Below are 17344 nucleotides of genomic sequence, written 5' to 3'. Positions count from 1 at the left end.
AACTAAAGATGAAATACACTATTCACTTGCAATTTCCTGAAAAAGGCTTTCAACAGTTTTTGCGTTATATAAACCATGGAAACTCTAATTGAAAATTGAGTATTTTAGCGTGTGATTGGCAAACATTTGCTTGATTCGCGCAAGTTCTTCAGGAGCATCCCACAGTTCCACACGCATTACTCCTATTAGGATATTTTTATGAGTTTTAATTAAACATCATTCCCCTGACTGCCTCTAGTGCGTAATTTTAATAAGAATAGATAGCAAAAACGTCAATAACTTGTCTAGATAAAGACAACCTAATATAATTCAGGAGAACGTTATACAATTTCTCGAAATAAATGGACAATTGAAATGCAAATCGCGGCTTACGATTTAAGCAATGTCAGCTGAGGCACTTCAATTACATGATTTATATATAAACTAGTAACGCCGCCAAATACTGCTCTCATATGCAATATTTTAACAGTATATTGCAGATTTTTGGAGTTTCCTGCTGAAATTAAACTAGTGACCATTGTATTAAAGCAATATTAAACTGACAATAAACACCAATATTACATAATTATGAACACGTCTCCCAATTCTTATCAAAATTCTTCAATTACCAATTCCTTATCAGAATAGTTTTTTCATATAATTATGCGAAGTTTTAATAATTCCAATGATATGTTATTATTTTAAATCACGTGAAGGCATTGCTTTAACTAAGAGCTTAAAATAAATCAAGCTAAAGATTTCCCTAGATTTCTCTGTCGTTTCGCCTTCGTGTTTCGGGTGCGACCATGTTGGCTGACTATTTTAGTCTGTCCGGGAGGTTTTCCTACTTGTAATCTTCTATTATCGCCTTTCCTCTTCTGTATAATGAAAATTTGACGATATTAACTAGGTAAATAAAAAAAGATCCGCAGGCAACAACCGCCCACTCACGATTATATTATATATGAGCGCTAAAAGAATGAATATGCATGTGAGAAAAAATTAGTTTGATATGTAGGCTGGCATGGTTTGCTTCGCAGTGTCAGTGGCTCTTGTGAGAATTTCCTAACATATACATAAATGAATAGTTTTTTTCGCTAAGGCTACCCCAAACGCATGGGTTAGATATTGTAAAAACAGAGTGAATAATCACTTCACACATGAATGTGCTGTACAAACGGTTCATAGTCTTCAGGCGTTCAAATTACCATAACCAGATCATGTACACTTTGTATGCAGGGGGGATATACTATTTTAACATGTCAAAACAGATTCTTACCATCTCTATTTCTTCAAGATATTTTACAATCGAGTAGACATATTCAAGAGTAATTTCTTTCGGGATTATATCCAAGTTTGGTTGTTGGAATGGGGACCACAGAGAAGGTTCTTTCAACCAGGATTGTAATGCAGTTGTCTCTCCAGGCCAGTATCTTTCTGTTTCAGACGAGAGATAACGGAACACAAAGCGACGAAGAGCTCTCAAAAAATTAGGCGGTTTCATTTGCCCAGTTTTTTCGTCCAGAATTGTGTTTAATTTCTGTTTGATGTCGGTTGGTAATGTCATACTAAATCTTTTAGCAAGTCCTTCTATAGCACCGTCAGCCAACATATCCTCAAGAGCTTCGTAAAGTGCTGCAATGTGTTTGATCTTGATGGAACTTCTAGGTTGTGGTAGAAGTATGACCGGAAAAGGACTTGGTAGCATTGGTAACCGTTTTTCAACGAGTTCTTCCAAGGTTAAATCCACATCCAATTCTGCCAGTTTGGGCTTAAGAACGAAGATGAGCACTTCCATATGTTGTAGGAGAACTTGGGCCTTGATCGTCTGTTCTTTTAGATAGGACAAACCATTACGTACCTCGTCCGGCAAGCTTGAGCTCTGCGTTACGAGTGAACGAATCTCGTCCAGTATAGGGCCACAGGAATGAAACAGTTCTTTGGCGAATATAAACTTGTTCAGTGTTCCTGTCAAGAAACGTTTTCCCAGCGCGACTTTAGTAGAAATTGATATTTCCATGCGCTCAAAATCATACTTGACACTCTCGCCCTCGCCATACACAGGACTGTTGTGCGCGTACATAAAAAAATCATCTGACCATTGGAAACTTATTATTTCATTTTCTTTAACATCTTGAATAGGGGTCGCCATAATACAACTTCCATTGTACCTTTCAAGAAAACTCAGAGCTGGATATTTATGCGAGGACGAAAGGGAGTTTATCTCATCCAGAATAAAATTCTGAGAGGAAACGAGAATTCTAATAGCTGTCAGCAGGTAGATACCATAATCACTTTCTGTCAAACAGTAAGCCACACAATCATACTCTCTTAGTCTCGGCATCTCGTCTACTTTTTCACCCAAGAGCTCTTCATTTACAAGCTGTCGCATTTCGTTCCACGCTTTCTTGAAACCTGTGAACGATTCCTTTAAAATGCCAATCTCTTGTTGACTTCGATGTATCTCTAGAAGTTGACCGCTAATGAAATCAGCAATGGATTTCGATTGTGCTTCTTTTCTGCTAATGCGATGGGTTAATGCTGAGGTTACGAGCCGACACCATTGCAATAAGTGATACAAGTGACCGATCATCGGAAGTTTCTCATACGTTGCAAAGAAGAAGGCCAAGAAACCGTGTTTTCTTTGAAGTGCTTTTGGAGCATGTAGGAACGCTGAACGAAAATCTTCAAAGCTTGGTTGTTTCGTAAGGCGATACAGTCTCTTTAGTCGCTGATTTTGTTCCTCTGACTCGGAAGGGTAATCGTCCAGTTCTAGAATACGGTCTTCAATGGTAAAATGATTTGAATCAACTTCCCCATACTGTAGCTTTTTCATTTGTTTTAATTCTTTGGAAGATGCACGCGCGTTTAGAAAAACTGGTTTCGTGAGCTTAGTAAATGTTGTTTCCCATTGTTGACACATTCTATTGGTTGATGCGTCGCCTCTTCTTATAAGATTTGAACATCTGTCAACCACCATATGCATGATTCTGATAGCAACCTCCTTCTTGCAACAAAGAATGGTCATCAGATGTGACATATCAGATTTAACAGTTTCAAAACACAAATGGCCAGGGTTTAAACATTGAGTATCGTCTCCGCATAGCGCACGCAAGACAGCGGACAGTTTGGCGTCTTCAGACGTTCCGAAAAAGCGTTGCCGGCGTAGTAGGATGAGTAGACAATGATGCGTAATGCACGATAGGCGGCTGGGTTCATGTGTTTTGGACAGGCATCCCATTCATTTCTATCCCTCTTGCTTGGTTTTTGCACTTTGTCAGTCGGAGAGGTGTTGCTGGGGTGTTGCTGAGGTGTTCTCAAGTCTTGATTACAATGTGGACATATTTGGTCAACGACGACATCTTTCAAAGCCACTCTTAAACCACACGTACATGTGACGGGAAATAATCCCTTAATCGATGGTAAGAGTTCAAACACGGAATGCAACTCATTTCCATGAGCTAGAACATAAGGATTATCAGATTCGAGAGGGTTCGTGAAGTATCGATACATTGGTAAACGTTCATTTAAAGCACTTGTTGTAACAACGCAGGCGATGTGAAGAATTAATAAGGCCATTTCTACGTCATCCACTGATGATTCAGGTGACAGTTGCAGTTGCGAGCACCGGAAATCACGACGTCCTAGAACATTCAACAAAAGTTGTTGATATAACAGCGGAAAGGGTGTAAGTTTTCCTACAAACCAATTAACTACTTGTTCTTCTTTATCAGAAAGCTTTCGTACAGCTCGTTTCAAGTAAACCATGTTAACAAGGACTCCGAGAAGGACGTAAGCATGTTTAGGAGAGCTTTGGCATTCTGTCAAAAAATTCTGCATAGGCGCTTCATTAGAAACCAGTTCCCTGTACGCTTCCTCTGCTTCATTATACTCTGGGTATTTTAGCACAGATGAAAACACAGCTTTGTACGAACATTCTTTGTTGCACCAGAGTTTCGGCTCCATTGTGGGAATATGTTTATTTCCAGCAAACCATTTCTGCACATCAAATAGATTTGCATGCGTTGAAAGTTGTTTGAGAAAGAATAGCTTGAGCGATGATATTGAATTATTTAACAGCAAGTTGACTTCTGTTACGACATGAGCGCTATCGTCTTGAAGAGCATTGGGATTTTTAGCAATAAATAGTGCTAACATTGTGAAGAATTTTCGAAGAAATGCGACTGATGAGAGCACAGTTAGACCACAACTATCCTCCCCGCATTCCGCCAACAGTGTTGTTGCAGATTTAGTGAGCATGAGAAGTTCGCAATCGGAGCTGTTGATGTCCTCGATGCTGTACCGCTCTTCAAAATGCAACAAAGTTTGAATTGTATCGCAGATCATTACAGCAGGATATGAGTCATTATGCATGAAACCACTTGAAAACCTATCCTTGAATACTTCGTCAATAATCTGAAGACAAGAACAAGTCTTAATGACACTCGGATTGATGATGATGTTGACAAATATTCCAGGGCTATATTCTTCCTCTGCCGTAAGTAGTCGCAGGACAACCAGACGCATAGTTATTACCAACTCCGGTCGTTTCAATGATAGCACGCGTTCCACTATTAGACCAGCACAAGGGTTATCAACATTTGTTTCAAGACAACGACCATAAAACAAGGCGGAGAACTCATGTAGAGCTTCTTGTGCAACCAGTTTATCTCCCATTTCCTGTTCCAAAGGTGTAATCAGTTGATCAGTTATCTTTTCAAACGATTCATCATGATTTAGGTATTCGGGTTTCAGAGCAATACCAATATTCCCCAAAGTAAACAATGAAGGAATCCTTGTTATTAAAGTGGCAGGAGTAAGGATAATTCGTGAAAAATCAATACACAGACGTAGGTAAAAAAAGGCAGGAGAACAGCTGCTGATCTTAGACGCTAAAGAAATCAGCAACATTGCATTTCGCATCCATTGGTCAAGGCCGCCATTATTCTTCTCGACAGTTTCTCGTGTTGGAAACATTTCTTCACAATATACCGTGGTTAAGATGTCCCTAAAGATTTCTGCAGGTTCGTTCAAATCTCCATCAGAAATGACGTCATCGTCTTTCCCGTCATCGTCTTTCACGTCATCGTCTTTCACGTCATCGTCTTTCACGTCATCGTCTTTCACGTCATCGTCTTTCACTTGAGCACTTTGCAACGACTCTTCAAATTCCAACACATCAGCGGCCATATTGGTAAGGGTAGCTTCGCTAGCTTCATCCGTCTCGTAATAGGTCACATGATTTATATCACTTTCTAGGGAGTTCTCGTGTTTCTCGTCTATTTTGTTTGTCTCCTGTTCATCGTACGTGTAATGGCCGCTTTCTTTCTTGTTGTAATGTGTCATAGACCCAACAACCTGCTTATTCCCAAATGCATCGCTTATATTCTCTTGTTCAGTTTTCACAAAAACAACTTCTTCTAAACTGGTGTTATCAATTACATTTGAAAGAACATCAAGCCGTATGAAAGACTGACAACAATCAATCATTCTCAGTATGGCGAAAATCTCTTCCCGATGAATCCATGCAAACGAATGAAGCAGTGTAAAAAACTCAAGCATGTCGTTCGTTGGAAGGTTCTGTTTAATCTCGGATACAAAAACCGCTTGTGCTACAGATACTCTACGAGAACGATCCAATTCAAGACAGAAGTCAGCAGTCAACAAATCAAATAGATCTTCCATATACGAATTGCAACTGATGGAGGTAAAGTTATGAATTTCTGGAGCCAAGTTTGATATAATCTCAGAAAACCGCTTTAACTGTTCCATTCGGATGGTCTCCATTAATTGACCACTCTCATTCAAATTATCTTCGTTGCCTACGAGTGTTGCATACTCTTCTAAAAACAACTTCTTGATGCTGTCAACTTTTCTGATAGTTATTTGACTGAAAGGTAAGCAAAGATCAAGCCTTGGGCTTTCCAGAACATATGATTCAGCTCCACGTGGCTCTGGAATTTCTGAAATCCTTACGATGGCTTCATTCAAAACGTGTTTACACCAAATGTGTTCAAATTTAGATAGATTTTTATCATTGGCTAGATGAGGTGGCCAAGCATTCTCCTTTTCTAAGAAGTAAACAATCTTTGCGAGAGGAATTTGGACCAAACGAGAGACGAATTGTTCCATTGCACAGTAAAGAGTGGATGAATTAATTAATGATTGTCGGTCAGAAGCAACTTTTACTTGCCAACTTTCTCCGAAACGACCACCACAAGCTTCTTCAAAGACATTAAAATCAATCGACTTCAAGATAAGTTGCTCAATGACATTGTACACTTCATCGGAACTGAAAAGACTTTTGGCAATGTGTAAAACACTATCGAGAGGCCGTTGGCAACGAGTGTACTTGATGCGGGAGAAGCACCATAAAAGATCATTTTGCACAATCTTACGAATAGGCCAAATATCAGATGTCAGTTTCTGAATACTGTTTCCAAGTAATTCATTCAGTGGTACTCGAGGGGATTCAAGAACGTCAAGGAATACTTGTTTCCAACCGCACAGGAAACTGAATTGCCAGGGAATGTTATTTGTGTCTTCACCACGTTGAAGATGCACTACAATACAAACATGCTTGGGACTTTGTGTACTATTTTCTGATGAACACCGCTTGTATGAATTTCGCTTTTCTTCGATGATTGAACGGGCGTGCAGTAAATGTGCGCCATCGAGCTCTGGCTTACATTGCAAAACTAACAACTGCCTTTCTGGGTGATTCCAAAATTCATCAATTCTCAAAGCTAACTGCTTTTCCGACTTGTACGCACTCAGCCGTTCCACCTGACTTTGCACACTATCGCCTAAACACTGACCAATATCGGTGTGAATGTTGGAAAATGTCACGACGACAGTTTTAGAGCCAATTTCATCACTAGCAAAGAAAGATGAATCCTGATTGTTGGTTACCATAATGTGCTCCATTAAAGCAGCCAAGCCTTGGTGTACTGGCTTCTTAAAATACTCATCTCTTAAATCCTGTACTTCTTTTGAATCTTTTTTTAGAAGTTCGCATCTCTCAGTCCGAAGCACGCCGTCGGGAGAAGCAATCCACATTAAATCATCTTTACATCTCTTTAAAATCTCGTCGGGCGAGCTATCTGTGTCGCTTCCGTGTAGTAAGACAAGCGATGGGAGAGTGTCTTCGTGAAAACCAATAAACATATCTGATTCATAGAACTGTGATTCCAAAGCTTCCACAGTGGAAATATCTTTAATCCAGTTATCAAGATCGGTGATAATTTTCTTTTGGTCGACGGTTAGAACGTCGGAGAAACCCAAGAGCTGTTTCTCGAACCTGTTGAGGAATGGTGGATCCGAAAAATCTACTTTGTGTTGATCAACGAGAACGATACACCGAAAACCGTCGTTTACTTGACACATAGGGTTGCTATATGCCCCAAGGGCCACGCGGCAATTTTTCCTGTTACCAACCACGGCGTAATTTTGGTTTAACATATCATACAGACTTCCGTAAATGCTTTCAAGATCTCTTAGAATCAAGATACAATCACGCTCCATGCAAAGAATGATACGACTGAGGATTCTGTAGTTATATTCTTCGGAGAGGTCTTCTTCGAAACGACTACCATAGATTGTGATAGTCTCCCTCTCCAACTGAGCTAAGCTTTGCTTCAAAATACCAATGGCTGAATCTCCGCTTGTTATGAGCATAAGGTGACGTGCATGGGGATCGGTAAGATTCTCTTCAATCAATTTCGTTACTGGAATTATGTCTTCACCATTCGTTGTCATTAACGTCTTTAACTTGTCGAGGAAAAGCTTTAAAACATCGTTTACTCCACCACGAAGTCCGCCAAAATTACGCTGTAATGCAACATTGACTTGCTGAGAGGAGCTACGGCCAGTCAAACTCTTAATAAGGGAATAATAATCTCGAAGACCATGGAAATTAGCGTGAATCTGCTTCGCCTGATATTCAACATAGGCTTCAGCTAAGCACTTTAACTCTTTCTTGCTGAGGCATTGAGTATCACATCCACCATCAGCCCAATGAAGTGAATATCCAGTCTCGTATAAATCGTCCACTGTTGGTTCTGGCCTTGAGAGGTGAATCGCTCTGTTCATCTTAGCAGCATCTAACGACCAATTTGAAATACCCACGACTGCAATGTCAGGCATTTTTCCTTCCCCGGGTTCAAGCAAGCTGTGTAGGACTTTGAGAGGATTGTACTTCGAATTTTCAGCCAATCCAACTTCGTCTAGCAAGACAACCGGCAAAACGTTTCCATCTCGGTTGTGGGATTTATATTTTCGTGCTTTTTCGAAGACTTTGATGATTCCTTCGGAGGTGGATGATTCTGAACCCTGATATGAGACGACGTAAAGTTGTGGCAACTCTCTGAACAGAGGATCTCGAGAATCACGTCCGCGCAGATTGCTTCGGATTAACTGAATTGATAAAGATTTGCTGCAGCCAGGTTTTCCAACAACGAAAACGGGAATGTGGTTCAGAATGCTAACCAGCATAACAAAAACATTCTCACGAAGAGCCGCATTTCTTGCTGTGCCCGATGGAAGTTCCATGCGATCCAAATAATCTTCTTCTTCTATACGTACAATGGCGGAGAAACTATCGATGTTTTCATTACTTTTATTCATCACGACTCCACTTTTAGAGAACAACTTTATCATGTGATCCCGATAGTTTTCCCGCAACTCAGCAGTTGGTAGTCTGGACAGGTAGCAATGAGCAAGGGCAAGGACGATGCTCTTAATCATCGGTTTCTTATTGTACCGTTCTGACATTATAAAGTATTTTCTAAGGTGGTGAGCCGTCGTGAATGGCTTGCTGTTAACTTCCATTGAATTACTTATTTTGTTCCGTTTTTCTTGCATTTCCTCGAACCAACTGATCAAAAGAATGCAACGGTGTACATCACGCAAGCTGACACAAAAGTTATTCTTCTCTGCCTCGCGGATCAACTTTTGCGATGTAGCGAGCAAATCAACCAACATACCTTCATATCGTTTGTTCGGCAAAACACTCACCATTCTCTCAATATAGTCGTGTTCGTCTTTCGGGGATAAGGAACCATAATCCCAAACATAATCTATCATAGCCTCAGGTAGTGGGTGAACACGATACACAAGCCCAGAGAATTCATCAGTCACATTTTTGCCTTCAAGGCCAGCTGTCGTAATATGTTCTTCAGGACGTAACTTGTACGGGTTACAAGCTGCAAGGAAGACCAGGTTTTTGGACAAAGGTCGTCCCAGTAGAGAATGATGACACATGATATCAGCGATCAATCCAAGATGATCACAGGTGTTTATTTCATCAAGAAAAATCCACGTTTGACCACCTTTATCCCTAGCTGAGCTTTCTTTTTTCCTTATAAACGAGATGATCTCGGATTCAGAAATTCCAGCGTGAAAATTAAATGCAAAGAACTGCACCCCGCATGTGTTTGCTAGGTAACGAACAAGACTGGTCTTTCCACAACCCGTCTCCCCCATGATGATAACGGGTACATTTGCACGGACTCGTAATACGATCAATATCATCTTCAGCATATTATCTGGAGTTAATGCGTATGTTGCAAACAGGTTGTCTTGGTTGACTAGCAGCTTAGTGGATGCTATTTTTTCCAACTTTTCTTGCAGTTGTTCTTGAGATAATAGCTTAAAGTCGTCAAGTTCCTTGTTTTCTCCTACTTTTTGGCTGTTGAGTAGTTCTCTAACACTCGAGGGAACGAGAGATTTGTTCCGATAAACAGCAGTTATTGATTGCGAGTTCTGGGCATGGAACACGACCAACAAATGATTGTCGTCTTGCCATTGTATCATTCCTTCCACTCGTTTCACCATATCATGCGAAGATGTGGCAGAGAAAGGCACTGCCTTGTCCAAAACTTTCAGAGATTGTTCATGGGAGAGTTTTTGTACATTATACGAACGGTTCGTTGTTATGGCACGCGATGCAAACTGTTTTGATACTTCTAGAAGAGCGACAAAAAGATTTGCGCGCACACCTTTAGCTCCTTCTCCTAACACAGATTTCAGATTTGCGATCTTGAAATACGCACTCTTGGAAAACTTCAACAACTGGTCCGCAAAGACTCCGAGAAAAGTGTTCAATACAGTGAACGTGACATCCACACTGGACGAAAAATGTTTGGCTAACAGTTCTTGACAACGACGTGCTGGCAATGGCTTTGGTTTATCTGGTCCACTGAAATGAACTTCTTCCTTTTCGATGCATCCCCGATCGTAGATATCCAAATACTGGCAAACAACTTGGACGTTACTTGTAATTTCAGAACTGACCAAAAGATCCTTGTATTTCTGCCAATCCAAGTGAATCCGAGTGAAAAACTTTGAAATGACCAACGACTCCCTCAGGCGATCCTTTAGTGTATTTGCTATTTCAATGTAGACAGGAATTGTCGGGATGTGATAAAATTGCATTCCCGCTGAAACCATTTCAGTCACAACCAGTTGAAATAGGAACGTATCCAATAGCAACGGATCACTTACTTCGCCAATGTTAAGGTGTAAACAATTATAGTCCTTAAGATTGAGTTCTTTTAAACGTTGTATGAGTTGAGTTGGTTCAAACGGGCCGCTGATGGAAAAGGTAACGATGTTCTTGTCCATTTCCTGGACTTCCCGTTTAATGTGTTCTGTTTTGCCAAGACCTGGAAGTGTGGACGTGATCATTTTGACATTGGGCCAACCAGATTTGAGACGACGAGAAAGAATATGATCACTCATTCCAGCAATGTGGTGGGAACATTCGGAAAACTGTTCCACGATGTGATGGTGGGCACCACCGCGGCAAATCAAGGCAAGTTGATACTTAACATTAGATTTTGTATCCTTTGAGCTTTGGCAAAAATTCTGCTTTTCTTTGATTTCATTAACAAGCTTGAACTGCAATTCATTTGGTAGTAATTCAACGTTCGCGATACAGAACAAACTGTGGTGATTGAGGTATTGTGACAGAGTAAAGCATCTTCGAAGTAAAAGATGGATTTCTTCCCATGACGTGTCGGGACGGCAGAAAACGATTTGATGCGGTTCTGGGAACGCATTTGAAGTATTTTCATATAATGTGAGCACGACGTTGGCTGTCAATGGACTGTGTGGCTCCAAACTGGCGACAAAAATTTCCCCTGGAGTAACCGTGGCCTGGAGTCGAACATACGACTGGGTTTCATCATTCCCAGGTATCCATCTGATATGTTCCGAATTGATTTGGATATCTTCTAAAGCTTGGCAAATAGTCGATAGAAATAAGGAAGGATCGTCGTCTGAATGAGACTCCCCCAACGTCTTTGGTTTCTCTCTGCGTTGTTCCAATTGTGATTTAGTGATTTTTTTGTTCACGAAATGAATTAAGGAAAGTGCTTCATCGCAGTTAACGTTGGATCTGTTCATGAGGAAATCGTAAAGAATGCAGAGTTGATCAGAACTGTAGTAATTGAGTAAATAGCATTTTTCACGCCATTTTGCTAAACTATTCTCCCATTTTTCCAGATCAACGCTGGAAACCGTCTCGATAGTTTCGAAGATCCTCGGTGCTTTTCATCTCCGTCTCGAAATCGCGATACTTAACATATCCCGATGATCGCAACTTTGAGAGCAGGGTAAATATTTCCGTCAAGAGATTAATTTGATTTATAAATTCTTCAAAATCAATATCCACGCTACTGACTTTTGAATCGCTGGAAGGAAACTTGAAAGAGTTCTTGTGAGAGCTAACAATAAGATGGGCACGGCTCCGAAGGTCGTGCAGATCTGGCAGAATATAATTGCTGGGAACTGATTTGCCTTCACTCTCGTAACTCATTGTTGCTTCACATTTACCTTCTTTTATCGAGACATGATAGAGTCCTCTCCTGAGGCAATTACCGATAATTTCCTTAGTAATTTCACCACGGTTCGCGATACTCGTATACAACCCACGAAGACTGTTCACATTCGTGCTGCTCTGATGAATTTTAAACGCTATATCTTTATGTTCAAGACATGATGTTTTTAACATTTTCAGAAAGTCCTCGGCATTACAGTTCTCTTGCATTTTCGTCTTAATCAAAGGTGCTAAAAACCTGTGGACATCGATGAGATCGGAAACTAATGATTCGGATACAAACTGATCCGAATGCTCTTCAACTGCATCAATAAGAAAACGAATGTCTTCGTCAACAATTTCTTGTATGAAATCAAGGAGTACACTAGATCTTGAGAGCTCCTCAATCACGTGATCTATAACTTCTCCAGAAAAAGGTGAAACTATGTTTGTCACCTCCTGGATTGTTTTGTGTAGTGCGGTCAAAGTGAGTTTGTTAATATTAACCAAAGTCGTTTCGAAATCTGAAAGAGAAGACGTTTCGTTTAATGAATCCGCGAATCCAAATATTCCCAAAATGCCAATAACGTGTCGCACTTGCTTCAATACACGAGGATACTTCATGTAGTCTTCCATGTAAATTTTAACATCAGGAGAGAAGGATCGCTTAAAGTATTTTGCTAGCAGTTCGAGCTCCTCATCCAGCTTGTTTTGATTCTTCAAGGTACCAAGTAATTTCTTCATTGTTTCCACACTGAGAGATCCAGGATCATGCAACACTGGATTCCATTGTACTTGAAGTTTCTCAATAGCATTGTTTGTAAGAAATCTTATAAACGAATAGAAATCTCTAATTCTGGCTGCTGCTTTATTTTCGTGCGAATCAAAGCTGCTTTCCTCCAAACCCTTTTTGGCAATGGTCATAAAAGACAAGGAGTTCATTAATGGTTGAAGCGTCTTCGCAGGTTGGATGAGATGAAATAATGGCCCCCAAAACGCATCATCTTGCAGATCATTAATCTTTTTCGTTTGCCAACTAGAGTTTCGCTCATTGAATTCCTTAATAAGCGTTTGAAATCCGTCAATGGAATGAATATCATCTAATATTTTCCTGCCGTAGTTCATCACAGACCCTAGCAACTTGAACTTCTCGGAACAATCCTGTACGATTTGTTTCAATTCAGAAATTCTTGCAACCATACCCGCCTTACTTCCTTCCATAGAGAAGGTTGACTTGCAGAACCTCTCACCTGCACATAGCATTGTAACTTTATCAATGTTACTCTCGATTTCTTGAAGAAATTGTATAGATACATTGCCTTTTTCAATGCACGTCTTCAACTGTTGACAAACAAGTTTTCCATCTCTAAACTTCTGATATCGCTCGAAAGATCCTGAAATAAATAAAATGTGACGTGTGAGCACTGTTTATATCTAATCTTTATACATAGTCCTTCTTTGCTAGACGAAGTACAAATTAATTTAGTCCTACCAGTTGTTTTAAACAAAATTGCCCAAACATCACTCCATTCTAAAACGCTTCTGAAAGCGGTTTCATCGACCACATTACTCTTTGGAATAGTCGGGATATCTATTACATCCAGCACGTAAAATAGAAGCTCATGACCCAAGCTGAAAATAAATGTGATTTTTCTTGCGTGAATTTTTTACAAAGTTAAAAACGATTAGTGTTGTCTATGTAACTTTCTAATATACAGATAAATGTCTGGGATGATAAACCTGGTGATTACCTGGAGTTTGTAAACTCCTCCAACACCTTGATTGATTTTTTTGTTAGTCGTGGCTCTCGGCTGAAGATATTTTTCACGTTGGCTTTGTAGCAATTCTGAACAACGGTCGAATATTTCTCAATGCTAACAAAAGCCTTAAGAATAGAAAGACTTGGCTCATTCCTGAGAATGTCGTGAATCAGCGTCTTTGAAACTTCTTCAGCAAGTTTGTTGTTGGATTTATTAAGAGAGCAACGCATCACCACGTCTATACCATGATACACCGCAGTCGTTGTGTCCATTCCATCGTTCATTCCCTTTTCATTTACCACTTTCGTAGTAATCCAGGTACAACAGATCTTAACCTTTTCTACCATACTTGTGTCACGCCAATTATCCTCAAACAATGACATATTAAGAATATTTAATAGTAGATTGTGTCGGGAAGTCAACTTTGATTTTGCTATTTCAATAAGCAAGTCATTCACATCAGATTTCTGCAAACAATAATCTAGAACCATAAGGTCGAGGAAAGCTTTAATATGCTGCTCTTCCATTTCATCATCAGATCTCAAGAAGTTTAACATAGACGAATGAACTGGGCGATACATTTTTCTTAGTAACTCCTGAGGAATTTTTACTAATTCAATCAATGACGCTCCGACATCTTTCCTTGTACTACTTTTATGATGTATATTTTGGTAAAATTCGACAAAGAAGTCTTTTTTCTCAGTTTCGCTTGCGAAGAATTTATCAATATCAGGTCGATCGTAAAGTTTCACCACAATGTCATTATTTGGCGCCATTTCCATTAACGCCTTCAACAAACGTTTGTACGAGTAGTTTTTGCTATCCACATCAATATTCCTCAACAGTAAGTCCATCAAATTCTGATATTCCCTGGCACTGTAATTATACGCCGTAGAAAAAAAGTATCTCTTCTGAAGTATGTAATCTACGCCTAAATAAGAGTAAAATGTTGCAGCAAGATTAAGCCAACCAGGACAGCTGCTGTGTTTAACCAGTTCAATTGCAAGCTTTTCCCAAATCTTGACACTTGGAGGAGATTTAAAGACAGAATTGACATCAGCACTAAAACACGCAAGTAAACGATCACAGGCGGCCTTTGTTTCTTTTTTGTTTGGCAAACTGAAATGATGAGAATCGCAAAGATGAGCGAGAAGAACACATAAATATAAACGCTGTACATCATTGATTGATAGTTGGATAACGTGATTTATTATCCACGAGATAAAGTCTTTCACATTCTTCCCATCCAAATACATAAAACGCATTTTCTCAATTTGCTGGAGGATCCGTGAAATATTTGATATGTGTAGTGATGGTAGAAGCCATTTCGTGTAAAATATAATGGACTGCGCAACGCTTTCCATATAGTAACGTTGGTCATGAGGGGAATGAAATACGTCATAATGCAAATTTGAGTCAATTTTTCGTTTACCAAGTTCTTCTATATTTAAATCATCTTTGCTGAAATATTTCCCGACTAATGGAAAATGCGAGTCACGTTTGATGACAGCACGATACCGGTATTCAATGCGCTCTCTCTTTAAGTCATCACTTGAAAACAACTGGTAATGCCACAGTTTTCTATCATCATCTATCTTATGAAGTAATACATGGCTTCCATTGTTAAACAAAAGGTAAACCTTATCCACAGGTTTATTGCCGTGAACATACACATAAAAATCCACCTAAAAATAAATTCCGCATCAGTAACGGAAAAATGTCTTACAAACTTAAATGAACTGAATTAAATCATCAATTTCTAGGAACACCTTGTGTATACACGTTGCGTTCTTACAAATTGATGATTTAGATGATGCAAAATCTGAAGAATATTATTGAACGGAATTTTTAAGCAAACAGTCTCACCGAGATATTGTGGGAATCACTTGGCTTTAATCGTAAGTTGTGCGGAAGTGATGGGTGGTTTCTTATGCTAGCACCTCCTTGACGCTTGCTACTTTCTGCAGCATGCTTAGGCTCTTCATTCGTAGTTGAAGGAGGACTTTCCCTCTCATCATTGTCACGGCGGGTTTGGTCGACTTTAACTTGCTCATTCTTAGTGTAGCCAGTTTTGTGTTTCACTATCGAATCTTCCTTTTGATGTTCCTCCAATGGCGATGTATCAACTGTCTCGTTATGCTTCATATCACGCCGACCATCGCTTTCTTGTTGACTTGAAGTATCTTCGTCTTTTCTCGTTTGGTGTTGATTGTTTTCGCCTTGATTTGATGAGGTGTTTCGAGTTTCCTCTGGCTGCCTTGCACCTGCATCATTCTGGGCTGCTTTTTCTTCTGGTGAATCATTCTTCTGAGATCCTTTATCTTCTTGCTCTTGTGCAGGAGAATTGTTGTCGTTAATATTAGCACTCATTTCATTTCATAACAAGCAATATTACCTGGTGATCACAAATAAAAGGAGATTATAAAATTAATAAAAAGAGACAATGATGATAAGATGAAAGTTGATTGTTTTGGATGTCAATCATTTTTCTACATTTTCTACAGCACTGACTGCCTGACAGCTAAGACTAACTATCAGCAAACAGTGAATAACCGAAAACATATTAGATGTACCCATGGGGGTATGGTTAGGAGAAAGCAAATTCTAAAAATGAATATCAACTGAACAGGAAATTTATCTTAATCATGTTTGATGAGAAGTGGTTAAAAAAGGCACCAGTTTACTGCTCGAACCTGAGTAATATATTGTGTTTTGATGTGACTAACATGGATCTCATAATCTTTATATTTTCATCCTTCTGCTGCATGATGAAGAGAAACAAAACTAATTCCAAAAGGGAAAATATTTAATTTATGGTGCTTGTATTTGAACATGTTCAACAATGATATCATTACATTTTTTGTGGATTTCTGACATGACTGTAAATATATTTAATATACACACCTTAATGTACCATAACTATAATTAGTACCTCCAAAATGACAAACATGGCATTTTGGTATACCAAACAATGAATGCACACCTTCAGAACGACAAGGATGTTGAGAGCTATATATCCCACTAATTGTTTAATGTTTATTGAAACAATTAACCTTCCTATGTACTGTTTATATTAGTAGGCAGTCTCTCTAGTAAGGACTATGCAACATCACAAACATATAAACATTGGCCACTAAATGGAATAATATATATACAGGGGCTGATCATGTGATCTGCTAATTAAGATCTGGCAGATTTAGGATGCGGCAAATGCTATAAGATCTATTGAATATGATTTTGTTTAAGACTGACACTAATGAAATTATATATAATATTCAAAAGCAATATTAGTTTTCATATTTTAGCTGCCACCTCCAGTGCAGTGCTACTACCAGGGTTGCCACTTGCCTGAGAGTATCATCATGCATTATCATGCTATGAAGCGACGCTTCCGGTGAATATTTTTCTTTTTGCAGGGCAAGGAAAACGTGTTATCAGTTTTTAACTGTGTCCTCTCATGTAGTTTCTACACCTAAATAGCTTTCGTAAAAAGCGTTGTACGAAAAAAGAGAACAGTGAACATATCTATTTGATATTGTACAAAAATAACAAGATCTGGAGATTCATGATTCAATTACATATACTAATTTTAAGAACAGTTTTATAAGATTTCTTGATTGTTGATACATACTCAGTTGGAATTAATCCTAAACCCAAAAGTTCGACAGTCCGTCGTATCATTCAGGATAAACATAAACCAACAATATCCAGACTTTCGTTTCTTGATTCCTTTACTGCGACCTCGTCGGAAGTCGCGTTCCCTTCTTCCGTTCTTCCTGGAATCACT

The 17344-nt window shown here is 39.2% G+C and overlaps 1 protein-coding gene across 1 annotated transcript; it reads right to left on the bottom strand.

Moving 5' to 3' along the window:
• Window positions 1-172: 172 nt before the first annotated feature.
• Window positions 173-17308, bottom strand: LOC114521280. Its single transcript, XM_028541652.1, is given in 8 exon segments — window positions 173-857; window positions 1259-3061; window positions 3064-11493; window positions 11495-13191; window positions 13290-13429; window positions 13549-15242; window positions 15424-15952; window positions 17189-17308. Coding segments are annotated over 7 exon segments (14400 nt in total). The 5' UTR covers window positions 15928-15952; window positions 17189-17308; the 3' UTR covers window positions 173-725.
• Between the last annotated feature and the right edge of the window lie 36 nt (window positions 17309-17344).

The sequence above is a fragment of the Dendronephthya gigantea genome, unplaced genomic scaffold (genome assembly GCF_004324835.1).
Source record: "Dendronephthya gigantea isolate DGI-Jeju-01 unplaced genomic scaffold, DenGig_1.0 000020F, whole genome shotgun sequence".
Taxonomy (NCBI): Eukaryota; Metazoa; Cnidaria; class Anthozoa; order Malacalcyonacea; family Nephtheidae; genus Dendronephthya; species Dendronephthya gigantea.
This window is presented reverse-complemented; position numbering and strand designations above follow the sequence as displayed.